The sequence below is a fragment of the Sceloporus occidentalis genome, unplaced genomic scaffold (assembly GCF_023333645.1).
Source record: "Sceloporus occidentalis isolate IW3139 unplaced genomic scaffold, rSceOcc1.0.p SCAF_47, whole genome shotgun sequence".
Classification (NCBI taxonomy): domain Eukaryota; kingdom Metazoa; phylum Chordata; class Lepidosauria; order Squamata; family Phrynosomatidae; genus Sceloporus; species Sceloporus occidentalis.
Window position 1 is genome coordinate 4,256,964 of NW_028317027.1, and position 20,943 is coordinate 4,277,906.

The 20,943-nt window shown below is 40.2% G+C and overlaps 1 protein-coding gene across 26 annotated transcripts in view; it reads right to left on the minus strand.

Moving 5' to 3' along the window:
* LOC149289244 (mitogen-activated protein kinase kinase kinase kinase 4) overlaps window positions 1-20,943 on the minus strand; it is an 83,106-nt gene that overhangs the window by 39,174 nt on the left and 22,989 nt on the right. For all 26 annotated transcript variants that reach the window (XM_089490828.1, XM_089490847.1, XM_089490846.1 and 23 more), the window contains exons 3-4: window positions 11,436-11,492; window positions 1,439-1,564 (exon numbers count right to left, since the gene is read on the minus strand). In XM_089490828.1, the coding sequence (XP_089346954.1) occupies window positions 1,439-1,564; window positions 11,436-11,492 (183 nt within the window). The remainder of the gene's footprint in view (window positions 1-1,438; window positions 1,565-11,435; window positions 11,493-20,943) is intronic.

Consider the following 20,943-nt stretch of genomic DNA (forward strand, 5'->3'; position numbering starts at 1 on the left):
AGTGCATGCCTGTCGCTTTAGTGTAAGTGAAACATAGGTGTCTTCTGCACAATATATTGCATGCAGCTTCTCAGAGCCCAGTCCTGGCATCAGTGAATAACTACTGCAGCAGTATGACATCCTTCATCTCTAGTATCAACAAGTCATAAGGAATGTAAATAACACTCCAGAAATCCACAGGCTGATTAAGCTCCATTTCTACATACATAGGAGGAGTTTGGGTAGTGGAAGATAATTTATTCTTTTGTATCTGAAGATTTCTTGACATGGCATCTTTCTCCAATCCAGACATGTAAAGAATACATGGTTAGTCTCCTGGGTCCACTTTGACAGCCAAGTAAGCCATAAGTGGTTGGAATTCTTAATTTATGTTTTTCATCATAATGCAACATTGGGGCAGAGGCCGACTAGTACCATCACTACTATACTCCTTTGTCTGATCACAAGTATTTCTCCTTTTTTTTCCTCTTATATCCTCTGTCTTCCCCTCCCATTAAAGTTAGTCAGACACAAGGGCCAGATGCTGTGGCCCCATGGCAAATACTTTTTAAGCCATTTAAGCTAAAGCGCACTTCCCACAATACAGTACGGGATTACTGTAGTCCCTTGTCTTTTGTAGTCGAGCAGTGCCAGGAAGCACCAAAGTGTAAATGGGCCATTGAACAGCAGTACACCAGTGTGCCACTGCTACCCTGGACCTGCCACCTAGTCAGCCTAGACCAGTTTGTACTGCTGTACAATGGGCAGAGATTATTTCATATTAGTACTTTTAGGACATAGAATAAAGATCCAAAAAAAAAAAAGGCAATTTAAAAATGCGTCCATGTCTTTGAAGATAGAGCTGTTCAAGTGGCCTTGGAATTTTCATAAATTGGCATACACTATATGAACAAAAGTATTGGGACACCTGACCATTACACAAACAGGGGGAACACTTTGGGGGAGACCCTTTTTAATTTCAGCATGACTGAAATGCACAAAGCAGTGTCCATAAAAGACATGGTTGCCACAGAAATTCTCCAAAATCTTGTGGAAAGCCTTTCCAGAAGAGTGGAAGCTGAAACCTGTAATCGTCAGGTGTCCCAATACTTTTGTCCATATAATGTATGTTACGAGACTGGACTCTTAATAGTCTCAGGCTGTGGAGAACACTCCTGATTAATGAGATCATTTCTTTTGGGTTTACCCCTTTGCAATTAATGGTGTGCCAGGTCCTAACAGGACCAGTGACATACCTGGTACCTCATCCATTAAAATTGCTCTTGTGTGGCTGTCATATGTATTTAATTATTTTTTACTTGAAGAATACTTACTACTTACAGAATATTTTAATGTGCATTCTTCTTTAGTGGTGGTGTCAAGGCGTTTAAACTCTCCCTTTAAGTAATGGATATCAGAGAGAAAAACAATGAACAAAAGGAATTGTTAATGTGCTTACCCAAAGTTGGTCATCATGGCCCGGAGGGCTCTTCTTTATGAAAGCACCATAATAAGTAGCAATGTTTCGGTGATGAGAATATTTTTTCAGCATATTGATTTCCAGTTTTATTTCCTCTTCTTCATCCTTGATGGAGGGGAAAGGTAACAGATCAGAACTGATTAATATTGTCACAACAGAAGAGTACCATAGCATTATAAAGCTTTATGAGAGGATCTCTTTTGAAACCAAGGTCCCACACCGGAGTGCTTTCCACGTGTGCACCGAGGTCTTATTAGAACTGCCTGAAAGTCTTGTGCAAGTCACTATTGAAGCTGGCTGATGACAGTTATAGAGCGTAAGCTCAATGACAAGCAAGAGCTGTGTGCAGTTGAGCACATCTCCTGCAAGCCAAGGAGCTGATGGACAGGTAATGAGAGCAAATGCATACCTAGGATTCTGATGAACGCCCCATGGCCTGGAGTTTGACAAAAATAATTTAAAAGGGGACACTAGGCACCATATGCACTAAAGCGGCTGGAGATCACCTTTCCATATTGCTAAGTCTACAATGTAACATGTGTATGAAGAGCATTCTGCTAAGATGTGGCAAATGTGTTGCAATCACCATGACATGCTCCTGCTAATCGCCTCTCATAATACCTTCAGAAGCACAGTACTGGCAGGTACTAGTCTCACTAAGATGAAACCACACAAAGATTCTTTATCACTTTAAGGGAAACAAAGGAGTTGTTAAAAACTGTATTAAAGTTAACATTCAAGAAAGACTCCTTGTAAATAAATAAAGTTACAAAAATGATTGACAGATATAAGGGCATATCAAATATTAAGTTATACCGAGACTAATATTTATTAAAAATTTGTTTACTAAAAATGTATTAAAATAAGTCAAACATTATGTATGAAACCACTTCAACAAAAAAGTTTAATAAAGAGCATCTAAAGAGATTGTTGGTGAACAAGTTTAACCCCATAAGTGCCTGCAAAACGTTTCAGAACATGCTGCATATCCATTTGGAGGTAAAACTGCTTTATACAGATTACATCGCGTGCATCGAGAACATCCCACTGCGAACCACGAGCGCGGCTACGACATCTCCACTTACCATCAGGTGGAGCCTGTAGGGGGAGATTAGTAGCACCATATGCTCATATTTTTTTTGTTCAGATGACCCCAGAAGCACCATATCCATGTGAAATCCTATCATACTTGTTTCCCCCTGGCTTACTCAAACCATCAAAAGAAAATGCCTTTTTTAACGGAAGCCTTAACAAAATCATGGAATCCGAACCCGGCCAAATGGTTTCAATACGGCTTTACCCTTTATCTTTCATTCGAAAGCATAAGACATAGTTTGTTTTTAATAAAAGTTATGGTCAAGAGAAGTGCACTGGTAAGCAAAGTGTATATGAACGTTAATGCAATCAATAATATAAATTAGATTTTAACAGAGATCTGTTAGAAACAAACAGCGGCCAACCGGATGTCTTACGGTACTTTACTAGCCAGTTATCTAAACACACCTCTAAGAAAAAAAATGTAATTAAAAAAGACGCCGCAAGGAAGGTTATGGACTTATCAAGGAGACGGCACGCTCAGTTTAACAACATTGCCTCTAGAGCCGTCAGACTTTCTAGATAAGGATTAGCCATTCAATGCCATCAAGACTTTTGGTTGACTTTATTTGTAAAAATATTTGCAATATTTGGATGTAGGAAAGAAAAGCTTTCGTAATATGAGATTCTATCCATGTTACAGAAGCGTTTTCTGCCATATGCTATTGTCACCTGGGAGATAGCCTCTGTATATTAATCCGCCGCCACGCAGTACTTTCCGCAGAATCCGACACCATTCCAGGTGTGAGCAGATTACTTCAAGCGTTGACCTACTGACTGCATCAACACCATGCATTTAGATTATAGCTGCCCCGCTGAGGTCATGCTGGGATAAAGAGACGCAAGATCTATTCCCTTACCACAAGAAGCAGACAAAATGATCTGCGGCATGATTGTGGGAATCAACAGTGCTCAGATAAACATTTCCTTGTTCCAGAACATCCATAAAAATGCTGTTTCTATTTGTAACGCCTTCAAACGGTAAGGACTAGACAAAGATTTCTGGGAGGCCAATTTAAACTACCTTAGACTACCGTATGGGAAGTCAGCCACACAGAAACACAGAATTGGACGGCAGTTAAGGACCTGTCGGCCCATCTGGTCTGCCCAATTCTCCTGATGTAGAGACAGAGACCTTAATCAGGTCCTTGGTCCTTTCTGAGATTCAGGATAACTTTATGCATATCCCATGCATGTTTAAATTCCCTGACTATATTAGCCTTTATCACTTCTGCCGAGAGGCCGTTCTTGTTATCTACCACTGTCTCGTACATTAGATCTAAGCCTCTCTCCCAGAGACAGACAACACTTTTTAATACCGTATTTGCTCGATTATAAGACGACCCTGATTATAAGACGACCCCCCAAAATCTGAATATTAACTTAGGAAAAAAGAAAAAGCCTGAATATAAGACGACCCTAAAGGAAAAAAGTTTTACCAGTAAATGTTAATTCATGTAAACTATTTTTTTTAATAAAAGCTATGATTGAGAAAAATATTTTTTTTGTTTTTATTTCTTGTATTTTCCAGCCTGTCCCCCAGTTACGCACATCTGCCCCCAGGCTTGCCACACCAATATGGCACTGTGGCCCATGATATGCCTTTTAACCCTCTATATGCCACTGTGCCCCATGGTATGCCTTTTGACCCCCTATATGCCACTCTGCCTCCAGAAATGCCTTATACCCCTATATCCCATTCTGGCATTTAGGGGGTTAAAATGCATATTATGGGGCAGAGTGGCATATAGGGAGGTATAAGGCATTTCAGGAGGCAGAGTGGCATTAAGGGAGTTAAAAGGCATTGTATAGAGCACTCTGCCTCCAGAAATGCCTTATACCCCTATATGCCACTCTGGCATTTAGGGGGTTAAAAGGCATATTATGGGGCAGAGTGGCATATAGGGAGGTATAAGGCATTTCAGGAGGCAGAGTGCTCTATTAAATGCCCCCTTAACGCCACTCCAGAAATGCCCTATGCCCCCATTTAACTAACACACACACACACTCTCTCCCCCCTCTCCTCTCTCCCCTCTCTCCCCTCTCAGCCCTCTCTTACCGGTGCTTCCAGCCGGGGCAGCGGGTTGACGTCGCCTTCTGCTGCAGCCGGAAGGAGGTGGAGTTGGCAGCGGGGGTTTGTATGCGTCCGTCGCGTATACTTTCCCCGGCTGTCAGAGATCAGAGATCTCTGACAGTCGGGGAAGGTCTACGCGACGGACGCAGACAACCCCCGCTGCTAGCCACACCTCCTTCCGGCTGCAGCGGACGTTGTCTACGCGGATCGCGTAGACGTCAACCCGCTGCCCCGGCAATACAGCAGGAAGCACCGGTAAGTGTGTATGATGGGGGGGGGGGGTGAGACAGGAGGATCCAGGTCCCCTGCAGCGGTGCGGGGGATCTGGATCTTAGTCTCCTAATCAGACCTCTATTTGAGGTCTGATTAGAAGACGACCCCGATTAGAAGACGAGGGGTATTTTTCAGAGCATTTGCTCTGAAAAAAACCTCGTCTTATAATCGAGCAAATACGGTAGTTTATACGGCTGGAGAATGCAGTTACAACTAAATGTCATTAGGTAAGTATTCAAGCTACAAAGCAATGCATGTTGATCAAGTACCCCGTGTGTGCTACAAATACACACAACACGCACATCCACCCATAAAACCTGACTGATCTGAAGCACTCGCTGTGTCATCGGAGGATTTACTCTACTGAGAGGGTGGTAGGCATGTGGAAGATAGTGATAGATACTAATACAGTGGTTTAAAAGTTACTGTGTACATCTACGTATACTTCTTTACACCCCATTTATTATGCTAAAAATCCTAATCGATTCATGATATTTATATTGCGTTCAGATGTGTTAATTGTCACGTTATATTTCAATTAACAAGAGCTCTAAACCAAACAGGATTAAACTATTCTAAATCAATGACATGGAAACCCTCAGAAGAGACAGCTTAATCCACCCACCCCCCTTGTGGAAACAGACAGAAAATGTTCCTCCCTTGTCAGCTTGTTAAGAGATTTGTGATGCGAGTTTCAAGTGCTGACTAGGCTTAAAAGTGGCAGGTTGAGACCCATAAAATACAGCGGCCAAAAAAATAATATTCAAGGGACTCAAGCTGACCAACATCTTCACCTCCTCACCTGTACTGTAAATCAACTTGTTATGTACTACTTGTTATCTCCTGTCTAGCCATTGTACAGTGCTAGAGAATATGATGGTGCTATATAAAACCAATAAATACTAATACTACTTTAATTATATATACACCTAAAAGTCTTGTCACCAGCACCCATGCTCATGAGCCTTAAAGCACAAGTAGACCTTTGCTGTACATCCTATTCAGTTTGACTGTCAACTCACAACACGGCTCTGCTGGATAACGTTGTGCGCAGTGAGAACAGCAGATACCAAATAGCGTTGGATGGGGCAAAAAAAAAAAAAAGGGCGAAAGAGGAGAAAAAGGGTAGAAACAAATAAAACTCTGTCTTATATCAATACAACAGTGTAGTAGCTGCTAGAATTATTTAACTTCTGTCCTTGTTTTGTGCCGTGAGGTCAGGTATTATTTTAAAACCTGGAGTGATGCCAACTATGAAATATTCTGGGGACATCCTGAAGGACCTAACTCATCGACCAGGACTTCTAGTGGTATAGTTTACATAATATCCTTACAGGAGGTTCAATGGACAACTATTTCTAGCATAGCCTGCTTGGCAGCTTTAAAATCGAGAGATAGGCATCCAGAACTTGATTTGGCAGCTCCAAACTAAGCAACATTCCAAATCCCTTGCTACGTGAATCTCACTCAGCCCCACCACCCTCTTTTCAGTAATGCTGCAGACACCGCGCTCTCTGTGAAATGTTCTGTAAGACTGAAATATCCAGATTATCTTCAACGTTCCTATATAAATACTAGCAGAAACTCCAGTTACCTAGTCTGCCACGCCACGAATCAAACAACTGTTGGTGTTGCCACTTCAAACACAACTACATGTTGATCACGGCGACATGGAGGCTTAAACAGTTTATAGCATTTCCAATTAAATTATAATATTAAATGCATAGCCCAAAATATAAAAACCTAACTAGCACTATCTTATTCTAGAGGATCTGTAAAATAGGACATAACAGTAGTTCATGGCATAACCGTTTGGATTTACAGATGCAATAACTAATTAGGGGCCTGCCTACACACACTATTGTATTCTGCAAGATACGAAGCACTGCTCTTTAATTTATAGAAATCAAAATACAAGATGCAAGCCTCCTGTTTGGACTCCATACTTCTCTACTATTCTGGGTATGCCACTTTTATTAGGATTTATCGGTATGCTTCCATTAGCACAACCACAAATCAAGTTTGATCCCAAACACTGAGCAGCATTCTATTATATTAATCATAAACCATTGGATTTTCCCCCCCACTTTGGAAGGTTTTTGTTTTTACTCATCACGGGCCATTTAAGGATGAGGTCACAAATGTAGAAGTTCTAACCTTGTCCTCCAGGGAATAGTATTCTCACATCCTCTAGCCAAGAGAATATCCTGAAGCTACATGACTCACCTACTACCAGAGAGTTTCACAAACAAAAGCTATTGAATGATAAACGTCAGACATGGGAAGCATACAGACACTGGCTGAATTTCTAGGTGCCACAATGGGCGATTACTATCCTCATCTCGGAAGGCAGCAGATGACCGTTGGGCACAACATAGCAATTGAGAACTAAGTTGAAGTAAAGTCCTACTGTGCGAGAGGGGAAGTAAGGTCATGAACATATGAGTTGTGTGTTTGGCCAAACACTGCTTTTCAATAAATCATCCAGTAAGAAAATGCATGAAACCAGCCAGATAACTCAAATGTGGTATTTAACCGCTAGTACAGGAAAGGCTAAGTATGAGTTGTACATGCTGACAAACAACTTACAATTAAAGGAACAGCGGTGCCCAATAATAAATGAAATCCTCAATTAAATGGGGTGTTTACATGCTCTGTCTTAAATGTCTTTACAAAGAAGTCAAAACCTCCATATTTGTGATATGGAAAGATCTAATGGAAAACCAGCAATGAGTATTTCTGCATTCTCCCAGTAATATATTGTAGGGCTGCAACTAACGATTATTTTCATAATCGATTAGTTGGCCGATTAGAGGCCACGCTGCCTCCCAGACATGCCCTGCCTCCCACATATGCCACTCCACGCTGCCCCCCACATATACCACTCCACGCTGCCTCCCACATATGCCACTCTGCCTCCCACATATGCCACTCCACGCTGCCTCCCACATATGCCACTCCACGCTGCCTCCCACATATGCCACTCCACGCTGCCTCCCACATGTCACTCCACGCTGCCTCCCACATATGCCACTCTGCCTCCCACATATGCCACTCTGCCTCCCACATATGCCACTCTGCCTCCCACATATGCCACTCTGCCTCCCACATATGCCACTCCACGCTGCCTCCCACATATGCCACTGTGCCTGATACACCTTATACCCCGATACACCACTCCATCCTCCCTAGACATGCCACACTGCCTCCCAGACATGCCACACTGCCCTCCCCACATATGCCACTCCACTCTACCCCCAGATAAGCCACTCCACTCTACCCCCAGATATGCCACTGTGGCCCCAGATCTGCCTTATACACCCTGATACACTGCCCTCCCCACATATGCCTTATATACCCTATATGCCTTATACCCCCAGATATGTCACTCCGTCCTCCCCAGATATGCCTTATACCCCCCAGATACTGGGTTAATCTTCACTGCCCCCAGGATTTAGATTCCCCTTAGTTTGCCCCCTTTATCTCTAACTGCACCTTAAGTTAACTTTAATAAATTAATAAAATTAACCCTCAGTCCTCATCATTAAATTAACCCTAAACACCCCATTAACCATAACTGCCCCTAAATTAACCCTAAAGACCCCATCAACCACAGCATCCCCTAAATTAACCCTAAAGACCCCATGAACCACAACAGCCCCTAAATTAACCCTAAACATACCATTAACCAAAACTGCCTCAAATTAACCCCAAACACCCCATTAACCACAGCTGCTCCTAAATTAACCCTAAACACACCATTAACCATAGCTGCCCCTAAATTAACCCTAAACACCCTATTAACCATAGCTGCCCCTAAATTAACCCTAAACACCCTATTAACCATAACTGTCCCTAAATTAACCCTAAACACCCCATTAACCATAACTGCCCCTAAATTAACTCCCACCTCCCCTAACTTTCAGTAGCCCAAATATTAATTTTATACTTACAGTTAGATGAGTGTCACAGCCATGTGGTTCTGGCCTTCTGGTAGAAGGAAGGGGGCGGGGCCAGTTGTCACAGTGATTACAGGGAGGGGCTGGTAAGTAGGAGCTGCTGCTGTGAGTCACTAAAACGGATTATATAATGAGGGGTAGTTTTCAGAGCGTTTGCTCTGAAAAAACCCTCATTTAATAATTGATAAAAATCGATTCAACTAATCGATAATGAAATTCGTTGGCAACGATTTTCATTATCGATTATTATCGATTTTATCGATTAGTTGTTGCAGCCCTAATATATTGTATCTGCTCCTGGTTAAACCGAGTTTGCCAAAGCGAGATAAAAACTAAATTCAGTAACAGTCTCATAGCCTTCTCAAGAATATTGTTGACAAGCTAAACTAAATTAGCGAGATATTAATCGTTATTTGTCATAAAAGAAATCTGGTGAAATTTCCAAAGTTTGGCACCATTGGGAGAACTATTGGCTGCTATAGCAACTGCACCCTATTTAGAGCTTTGACCTAGAATTGCCAGCCCTGCTCCTCACAAGAGTAGGTTTGCATGGTTGAGTGAAAGCACATCCACATCATTCTATTGCAGCAAGGAAACATGCATAGCTAATTCATTCTCTCACGCTACCTAAATGTCAGATATCAGTGTGTGCACTTTTACAGGCGTGATAGCGTTTGTGCAATAGAAATAATGTACTAACCGCTCAAGGAAAAGCCAGACATAAACGGAGGACTTAGAGGGTGTACATATAATATAAAACAGAAGCAGACCAGCTTGGGTGGGAATCTATATCCTCTGGCTATTCTTGGACCAGTATGTGTTGCAAGGGAAATGCAAGTTTGTGGGGAGCACATCACCTTTAATGAAGCCTATAGAGGCAGTGATGAGCTGGCACAGCCCTCGTGGTGTAAATAGGTCAGTTGGGGAGATCAAAGCTTCTAGGATACGTCACTGGTGCAAGCAATCCAATGAGCCAGCTCAACCCCAAAAAATTTATAAATGCCAGATTCTTTAACAATGGCCAGAAACAAAGGGAAAATTTAATGATTGTATTCTCAGACACTTTAGAAACAAATGTTTCTAAGACCGTTGACTGAATTCAAAGCTGTCACAAAGCCATATTTTTGCTTTTTATTATAAGGACATAAAAGCAGGTCCAAAAGATTTCAAATTCATGTATTTATAGGATGACTAGTCATACCAGAGCTCTCTTACAAACAAAAATCCCACCTTCTCCCTAGGAATGGTGTGACAGCCAGGAAAGCCGAGTCAAACAAAAATAAAGATGGATGGTGACACACTAACACAATAAATACATTTCAACTGCTCTGTGGATGGAAGGAAGTATATATCACCATTAACTATGACAAATGAAGCACAGGCCATGCAGGAAGCAATGCTATCCTGCACATGTTCTATGAATTAAGTTGCTATTTACAGCAATATACACAAGGTACGAAATTTTTTTTTCTTTTTTTTTAACACACGGAAACCTAAAAAGTGCAATCCTGCATGGCATTAAAGAACTCTTCATTACAAAACACAATTCGAAACGGAGGTTGTTTTTTTTTACATTCCTAATTAAAGATAAACCTGCACACCATGAAAACGTAGATTTATTTATAGCTTTACAAGGCCATCCATAACTCCCTACATAAGGTGATGCTGTTACCCAAATGACAAGAAGGAATCTTTGACAGAGAGCTTTTATAGAAAACGTAACTTAGACTATAATGTTCCCTACCGAGCAATAAAGGCCCATTTAAATTAGATTTTACTTGTTTTTCAAAGTTACTACTACTTAGAATTTACAATTTTACTAAGGGGATAATGCATGACATTTATGTATTTTAAAGGGTTTTGAGTCATTCGGCACTCTATATCAGTATGTTCGAAATGACTGCAGCATACAGGGGGTAACTAAAATATTTAACTCTTAAGGGAAGGCCAAGAATTTCTCCCACACAAAAACCTGCCCTGCCATAAACACATGTACATGCAATCAGTCATATACTATTTTTGCCCAACAGGGAAATCAAAGCGTGAAGCGATGGGGAGGAGCAGCCCGCTGTATGCAAGCATTTACTATACACTAGTTGGTGTAGCATAAGGGGGCTGGCGCCTTCTTGCTCGGGGATCATGTAACGTCAAGCAGCCCTATCAGTCCCCATCCATTCGGTTCCTAACATACGCACTGACACACGTGTACACACACTCTCACGCTAACACAATCACACCTCTCCAACACACACTCACTTGCTCCCTATCTTACCACCTTACTGTGCAAGCAGCCGTGCTTTTACCAGGTGATCAAACATTGCATTACGTGACCCCAACGCATCTACTCCTCTGCATTTGCTCCCCTGCCCAGCCCATGTCGATCCTAAGGATGGACAGGCACTTAACACAGAACAGAAAAGGACTATTCAGTGTATATATATATATATATATATATATATATATATATACACACACACATACAGTAAATAATTTTACTAGCTCTCAATCTGCAGTTCAAAATCACAGCAAAACGCTTTGCTAAGAAGCTGCCGTTTTATATATGCCGGTCACCTACCTCCGTAACATCCATGACTTTAATAGCTGCAAGCTGGCCCGTTTTGACATGCCGACCCTGAAAGAATACAACATAAGAAAATGGTTTATTGAAGTAAAATAACAAGGGTAAGAAAGATAAACTAGAGGATGTGGCCATTCTAAAACTTGTTTGTGCAAAGATCACAACAAATGAAAATTTCTTAGAAGGGTGTTTTTTCAAAAGCAATTCCTACTATCCCCACCCACAAGTAATATATACACAAAATAATCCCTTCCTATACATACATATTATATTTACCTACATACACACAAATTTATACACATGTCCCAAAGTAGTAGCAGCAGAAGTTTGCTGTACATTTCATTTGTAGCTTGTTCTTGCTTTTGATTTTTGGTTAAGGTTAGGAAGAAAGAATGAAATTTATCATGCATTACTTCCACAACAATGTCGAGTTGACAACCCAGGGGAGTTGAGATCAGAAAAACAAATGAATGAGCTGTTGGGATGAATGAACTGGATGAAGGGAATCAGTCTTGTTTTTATAGTCACTTTATTGGTTTTAAGTGTACTTTTTTCTAGCAAACACCTGAAAATCTGTCACAGTTGCTTGCGCATTTCCAAACAGACTTGCAAAAGTACATTCTCAAGGCGTCGAGGGGAGCTGGGGTCGGACTTAACCGTGGATCACGTCATAGCCTGCTATGGCAAGCTCCATCATCAACTGCTAAATACCGCTTGGATAAGGCTGATGCAAAAAGAAGCACAAAAACTTTACCAAGAGGTTGCTCTAGAGCTCTTTTGGAACTGCACCTCTCTTACAAACTTCAGACAGCCTATGGGCATTTCAATGATGACCAAGTATCCACGGAGAGGACATTTAGCAACATGTAGATTACAGTTGGTAATCCTTGAATTTGGCAACTCCCAATTTCTGCTCTAGAATTATTCTTCATGGGTAGATTAAGGTGAGGGGTGCAGGTCAGCAGCCTTACTCCTCATGATACGTACATTCCTTAGAGGAAAGAAACGAGAGCTTTGCTAGGAAACTTTTATTACCCCATAAATAGAAGAGACTGCCACATCCAGATTAACTAGACACCCCCTCCTGCTGCAAATATAAATTACTGCACGAATTTCAGGGCTACACTTAATGAAACCAGTCCAAGATAAATTTATGAGAAAAGAGAAATAGGAATCACCGAAGGGGCATTAATTTCCTGTACGAAGCAGCACTGTATACATTAAATGCATAGCAGGACAGCCAGCAGTTAAGGGGAACGCCACCATTTATCAAACTTGTTTTACAAACTAGCTTACATATTTGTATCCTAAATGATGTACCTATGAAAGGAAATTTCATGGCACTCTGAAACCTAAACTATCATTTTATTAAAAGGGGAACTCTTTCTCTGAAAAGAAATTCAATGTAAATATTAAGTGAATTGCAGCTAACTTTAGCACAGAAGGGATCAGCTGGGTTCACTCGCTTAAGGAGCAGGCAAGCAGTAAGGAACTTAAGTGAACTCAACATTGGAGGTCATGTATAAAAAGCTATTCTGCCGCAAAGATTGAAAAGAAGGAGTTTCAGCGAGAAGATTGCGTTGGTTGCTATGGTGACAAGACTTCTTTTCAAACTCTGCACTAGGATATCATTTACATGTTGAGACAAACATTTTCACTTATGAGCTTATTCTGAACACTTGCACAAAGAAAAAAAATAAAATAAAACGGTTACGCAGCTCAATGTCTTGCAGAATAGATACGAAAAGGGGGACACCATTCACTTTTGGGAAGTATATAAAAAAGGCATAAAGAGATAATGTGGATAAATGGTATATATATATATATATATATATATATATAACAGATGGGGAACCCCAAGTTAAATTCTGTACAGGGTGCTAGAGTCCGTTTATACTCTTAGTCCTGAAAGTTCCGTGTACAGAAGAGATTTAGACTGACAGAGAATGAAGGGTAGATTTCTTTCCCCCACTATACTATTGTACCATTCCTGGCTAAAATATAAGTGTGTCCCTCGATTAGGTTATTCTTCAGTGTAGACCTCTGCAGACTTTTTTTCCCCCAAAACACAGATTGCTTATGTGGAACAGGAAAAGCAAGGCCAGAGCATGTAAATCCTCTCCTTCATAAGTACTGACAAACTCATGCTTAGCATGTTCACCTCTCCGCATTACTAATTTCCCTGTGGAGGTCTGAAAACAAGGGGAAGCTATTCATATGTGTTTTCCAGAGCTGAAGCTTGTGCCATGTGGGAAACCTTTCCTGGATGCTTCATCCCCAGCACATTGCAAGCCAATAGCTATCCATCAGGGACCCTGTCTCCAGGAGAAGGTCTAGCAAGGGAGGAGGACCACAGCTGCGCTGCTCCACAACACATGCTCGCTACCATGGGATGATCTCATCCGCACAATATCGCTATTGTCAGCCTCCGATAACATTGCACACCTACCTCAAAGAAAGACATATATATATTTTATTTATTTTTTTATACACACACACACACACACTCATCTACTCCATTTCCTAGCAATAAAAATGGTAAACAAAATGAATTAAAAGAAACAAATTATAAAAACCATCTTAACCCTGCAAAAGTTAAAACACCTTTTTGTAAAAAATAAAAAAAAATAACCCGCGGAGAGTTGAAGTTAAGAATCTCACAGAAGTATAATGCATTGGTCACCAGGCCTCCTAACATAAAAAAGGATGTGTGTGACCGTATAGGGATCTCTAAAAGCATATGAAGAGATCCTCATGATCAAAAGACTTTGGGATTAACCCTTAATTAAAACTACTCAGGGCAGATCTGGCTTCCTCCGGTCAGTTGAGCTTACCAGGTACCCGAACCGGGTGAATTCTATAGCGATACTGCTCTACTGTTTATCATTTTGTTCCATGCTTTCATACAAAATCCAGAACATAAGAACCGGGTTAATGGTAGAAGCTAAACCACTGAGAGTGAAAAATCCATGCAGTTATGTTTGCCAATGACATCATTCAAATTCCAGAGCAGTGTTTAATGCACAGGAATTCTGCATTACAAGAACATCACCACCATAAATGGTTAGCATAAAAAAATGCAGTTCAGACCTAATTTAACTTGTTGTCTGAAACTGGGAAGGCTTTCAAAAAAGAAAATTAAGTATATCCCACCCTGGGAATCCACTTCTAATCCTTCAATGAGAAAGACTAAGTTTCATTGCAGGATGAGGACCCCCTCTATCATAGCAATGGTTAAAGAAACATTATGTTTTTATTAAAGCATGTAAAAGACAGAACCCTAGATTTTCTCAGACTTATTTTGAGGAAGGTTACGTCCTCCTGGGAAACATCTGTGCCAGATTGTCGAGGCAAAGAGAAACAGATCATTTTCCAACACAGCATTTCCAATTGCTCCAACAGTTATCGGGGAATTCTAGAAACATACAAATAAATCCCCTCTGCACTAATGCTCAAGGGACAGATGTAAACCTCTTGCCTCCTTTTTTTAAGTTAATAAATGAAAAGCTATTTTCAAATCTCAGGCACTCTGGGAGCATTTCATGAGCTCATAAAGGCTTCCAAGGACAGGCCGCATCCTTTACTGTCACTCACTTCTCAGACCTGGGAAAGATTGTGAAAAGCATGCAGAACGGAAACTCCCATCATACAAAGTCCTTTGTTAAACAATCCACTGGCCCATATCAGTTGCTTCTAGTCTGAGAACTAATTATACGCAACATCTTTTGAGCAGGTTAAGGTCACCGCTATTTTATGTGATCGTTTACTTAAAAAGCATATACGTTCAATGTCACGCAGAGGACAATTTTGCTTCGTCTCAGAAAGCTTATTCTCGGCATAGTTTTTTTAATATATATTGTACCTCTTACTCTGAACCCCCTTTCTCTAGTGTTACTTGGGCATGCAAAACGATATAACACCCAAGGACAGGTATATTGTTCAGCGATGTCTTTTCTAAGTTTTGTCTTAAGGTCTCACTTCATCACATGCAAATTAGGGCATCTGTGCCACATTAATGCTCTGTAGTAATATTTGAAGGGGGCAGTAATACCATTTCTTTAAAAACCAACATGTCAAACCTTTGAGTCGCCGGTTCAACTAAACAAGTTTTAGATATAGGATGAGATGAAAATATATTCCTACATTAACTCTATTTTATGGCGGGCCTACTTTCTTTACAGAAACCTGCTCTTAAATGATGGTTAAATCAGTGAAAACGTTTTTGGGTGTACTGTGATTGACGTTCATCGGTTTCCTATAGTTGCCTATGTAAGATCTTTTGTAGACTACGTTCCTGCCATTTCTGCGACAGTAAGTACAGCAATGCAGGCTCCCAAAAGTTTAGCCTGTTGACAGAAGCACAATGAAAGATCTTCTACACCAGGCCAGAAGCCATGACTTCCGATGCTTGTGTTGTTCTAATGACCCAACCCCGTCACACTAGCTGCTCCTCAATAATAATTTCCTTCCCTGCTTCTCAATCAACAGATATGTACGTTCCACGCAGATGCACCAGTGATTTACCCTAATTATATTGTGAAACATATAGGGTACTTGGAATGTACTACTATTGTTAACAAAGATTTAACATTTTACAAATTGTGAAAAAGATGTAAATATTTGAAACATATATAGTGCAGGATATGCTCAACAGTATGGTCTATGAATTGTAGCATTTTGTGAATGTACGTCTCCCATCTCCACCCCATGTCTCTAGACGTGAAACCAGAGACATCACAAGAGTGCCAATGAGAAGGGACAGAGACATCACTATCACAAGTACACAGACAGTCGCTGATGAATAGCTATGTGTTTACTCAATGAGTTACTATTCAATTTGAGCAAAACACTGTAGCAATAGCGAGAATAGATAGCAATAGTGCTGTTACTTCACAGTGTCATACAGTGTGACCTTCCTTATAAAACGTACAATATATGATTTTCCCCAATATAAACGAAGGCGTGTCAGGTATTTCACCGGTTTACATCCTATTCCAAGAAACTATTTGCAAAAGATTACAGGACCAATATGGGTAACCATATGAACCATTTCTTTGTTGAGACTACAATACCAAAAATGTTCTTCATATAGCATGAATGTATAATCAACATTAACTGTTTACTGTAGTAGAAGGCTTTATTTATTTTACTACCAGTGTAAAAGTTGAGGTTTTCAAGATAACTGCAGTTCACACTGACAGACTTCAGTATGTGTTATGAAGCGCAAACCCTGCCTAATAAAAATTAAAAAGGCTGGCTGCTCCTGTATAATTTTCGAGATGAATGAAGATTTCTCGAGAGTCACTTCACAAACGGGCCAGCTCAGCTCTTCTTGAGGAGAAACTAGCCTGGGTTGGCCCCTCCACAATCAAATCCATCATCTAAAACAACAGCCCCCCCACTTTAGTGAATAAACCTGTGAGCACAGTCCATCATATATTGCATTACAGACTGTTCTCGTCAATAACATTCATAAAGGTGGTACAAAATGTAGTTTTTGTGCATAAAAAAAAGAAAATGTTAAGGATAATTCCATTCTAAATACAGAACACTTCTGCAATTGGTGCTACCTTACTTTTGGTAGTCCCACTGCTAGACAAAAAAGCATCAACAAAATCCTGAAAGGGTTAATGCCTGTTCTTTACAGGCATGCTTTTGGGATAAACACAGGTAAAAGGTTGGTATGGAATGAAACAGGCTGATTTACGTACTGCTTTTTGGTTTCCCAGCTACCATGAAGAAAAGCTTTATCTGCATTTAGCATTTAATTAAATCTAAATCGGTGGTGTGCTCTTGGATATATTTTTGTCCACATCGTTCCTTTTGACGAGTAAAACACCAGTTTCCCTTCTTCTGACTCAATGTAATGATATTGTTCTCTCCCGCCTTCCCTGCTCTGACGGGCCACAAGAACCAAAATAACATATCTTGTGGTGTTCTCCAACGTTCTATCGGTGACTACCCAATGTTAAATTAAAAGGGAGCTCAAGTCATGTATATATTTTATATAGAAAAACTCAGAAGACTAAACAGCACAATTATGGTACATATTTTGACATGTTAATAGTGTTTTATTTGCATTACGTGTTAATGTTGTTGCATTTTCCAAATCCAGAAAAAAATGCAAAAGAAAAGAAAAACAGACACAGCAACAAACAAATTAAATTTAGGAACAGTTGAAATTGCAAATCTCCAAGGAAGACAATATGGAAACAATATATATCTTCACGATTATGGTTTACCAAGCTGTATTCAACACCCAAAGAAAAAAACCCAAGGCACTTCCCATTTAAATCCACAATAATGGAAGCTCTCATACATAGCATTTTCATGACGTTCTAGATCCCTTCCGTAGGGATTTCCAAAATAACCTGATCTCAATGGCATCTTTAAATTTGCCTAACATGCAGGGCCGGCCCAAGACTTCGCCGACGCCATTATCTTCCCTCCCTCCCTATTATCTACCCTATCCCCCCCCCTTTGTAATTACCGTTAAGCAGTCCTGCGGCGAGTCTCCCTGCTCTGCCACGGTGCCAGCTTGTAATGCTGAGCGCCGGAAATTGAAATACTTTTCATTTTGTGACTTGGATGACAAATCTAAACAGGTGTTAAATCACTCTGCCTTTAATATCAAAAAAACAGATCTATATTTGGGCAACTTATCTGTGGGGCCTTATCAGTCCGGAACGAGGGCCGCAATTGGCTCTCGGGCCGGACTTTGGACATGCCTGCTCTATACTAATCCTTTGGTAAATGTACCAGGACTCGGAGATAAGGCGATATTTCTGAACACAAAACAGACACTCAGAAGCTACAGAGAAATGGATGAAATAATCCACATTAACTCTATATAGACAAAGGGAAAAGGGTCAAATCTGAGCAAAAAGCTCACCCAATTAAACATATTATTGAACTATTAAAGGAAAAGATGGATTCGAAGATTGGGGGGTTTGGACATCCATTTCATTGTTTAGCTACCCTCTAATCTTCATGATGACTGACTGGGTCATAGTTTAACCCCAGAGTGCCAGATGGACTGTAACCTAATGCAAAGGCTAACACAATCCCGCAATATGGTTTCCACCTAAACGGCCACAAAAGTTACTTCCTGAGGGGGGGGGGAAGTAAAGTCAAATCTCCAGCACTGCGGAGGTCTGAATGGTGTTTAAATACAATACACAAGCGTATGTTGCAAAGGAAAAGAGAAATAGAAAGCGTATAATTGCCGTGGAACCGCTTGGCGGAAAAAATAAAGTTTACAGAGCAATTTATCCAGAAGGCCAAGGAAGTTATAAAGCCATTAAACCTCACATATCCTCTTATTTAAGAGACAAAAAGGTTGTTATTAGAAAGCCCAAGACTACTGAAGATTTAAGAGGGATATATCAAAACAAACCACATACAAATGAGCTAAGATTGTGTAGCAAAAGAAAATATATTTATATTTTTTGTATGTATCTATAGTATCTATGCAACCATGGACAATATTTACAAAAAATTATATATATATATATATATATATATATATATATACACACACACACACACACAAATACACTCATACATACATACGTGCTCCTTGATTAGCACAATATACAGATTGCTCATTTATGTGGGACACTGTTTATAAGTGATGTAGAGATACAAAATTCAACAAGTTCTCTACACGGTTGTGATTCCTATACTTCGCACAGCAATCTGAAACCCAATAAAAGCCCCTCTGCTACACTATCCCATTAGCCTGTAAATGAGACTAATTTGATCCGTGCCATATGTCCACTTTAATTCATAGGCTAGGTAAAGAATAAATGTTGACCTAAAGAATATTTTTGTACAACAAGGTTAGTTTACTTTATTAGCTTTATTGTGTTTTCTTATGTCTCCCAACTTTCCTGAAATCAGTTATTTGTAGGACCCCTAAGGACCCCAGACAGCTGCCCCATTGTAAAGACAGCCATAAACCCTTCTTTATGGGATTTTTATTTTAAAAAGCACTGTCATACAATCACCTATATTTTAGTATTGTTACTTTACGTGCCGGTTTTATTTTTCATACCCTTTTTATTCCATTGCTACATTGTTTACAACTTAACATTATAATGCTGCTAGTTATTTATGTTTTTTTTCTTGTATCACAATGCAGTTCATCTTGTACACATTCAATATAATGGGTCACTCATCTATACTGTGTTCCCCAAGTTTGCCAATTCCTTTCCCTTCTTTTTCTTCATTCTGTATCCCAATATACTTGAATCAACAAAAAATTATAATTGAAAAATATACTGCTGCTACTTTTTATAATATTCTATATTACATGTAAAATATTACTTTGTATACCATTTTATATTTCACTGTTAAATACAATTTTATTCTGTATTATGCTGATAAGAAAATAGTTTCACAAATGTAGAATTTTTTTTCTTCTTCAAATATTAAGGTTTAATGACCGATTACAGGATTGGAAATAACCCACTCGAAGTTTGGATGTTAACATATAAATTCTGTTAGACGACTACTTCTAAAGCTTAACTTCAGATTAGGGCTGAAACTAATCGATAAAATCGATAATAATTGATGCTCTGAAAAACTCCTCTCGTTATATAATCCGACCTCAAACAGAGATCGGATTATAACACTAGAATCCAGATCCCCCGCAACGCTGCAGGAGTCAGAGGGGTGTATGGGAGCCACCCTCTCATACACCACTCTGGCTCCTCTTCCTCCCATACGCCACTCTGCCTCTCTACCCGGCTCCCTGGTGTCTTGTGAACCTCCGTTGCCGACAGGAGGCAGGGTGGAGTATGGGAGGGGGGAGGAGGCAGAGTGGAGTATGGGAGAGTTATAGTGGTGTATGGGGGGTATAATGAATTTCAGGGAGGCAGAATGGCATATCTAGGGGAGTTAGAGTGGTGTATAGGGGGAGGTAGAGTGGTGTATAGGGGGTATAATGAATTTCAGAGTGGCATATCTGGGGGAGGCAGAGTGGTGAATCAGGGAGTATAATGAATTTCAGGGTGGTGCAGGGCATTTATGGGGAGCGGAGTGGCATATCACGGTGCACAGTGGCATATAGGGAGGTATAAGGCATAAATGGGGGGCGAGTGGCATATTGGAAGTTATAAGGCATATAGGGGGTATAAGGCATATCGATATTAGGCATTTCAGGGGGGCATAAGACATATCAGGGGGCTCAGTTGCATATCACTGGCATATAAGGAGTATAAGGCATATCGGGGGCACAGTGGCATATCAGGGGGCACAGTGGAATCTCTGGCATATAAGAGGTATAAGGCATATATGGGGCAAAGTGGCAAGCTGGGGGTCAGATGTGCATAACTTGCGGCAGTTTGGTAAATAAAAGAAAATATAAACAAGGCTTTTTTCTCAGTTTTTATTAAATATGAAAAATAGTTAACATATGAATTAATATTTACTAATAACTTTGTATTAAAACCTAGTTTGAGAAACTGTTTGGGTTCTTGTGGCTTTTATTATTATGTCAGTA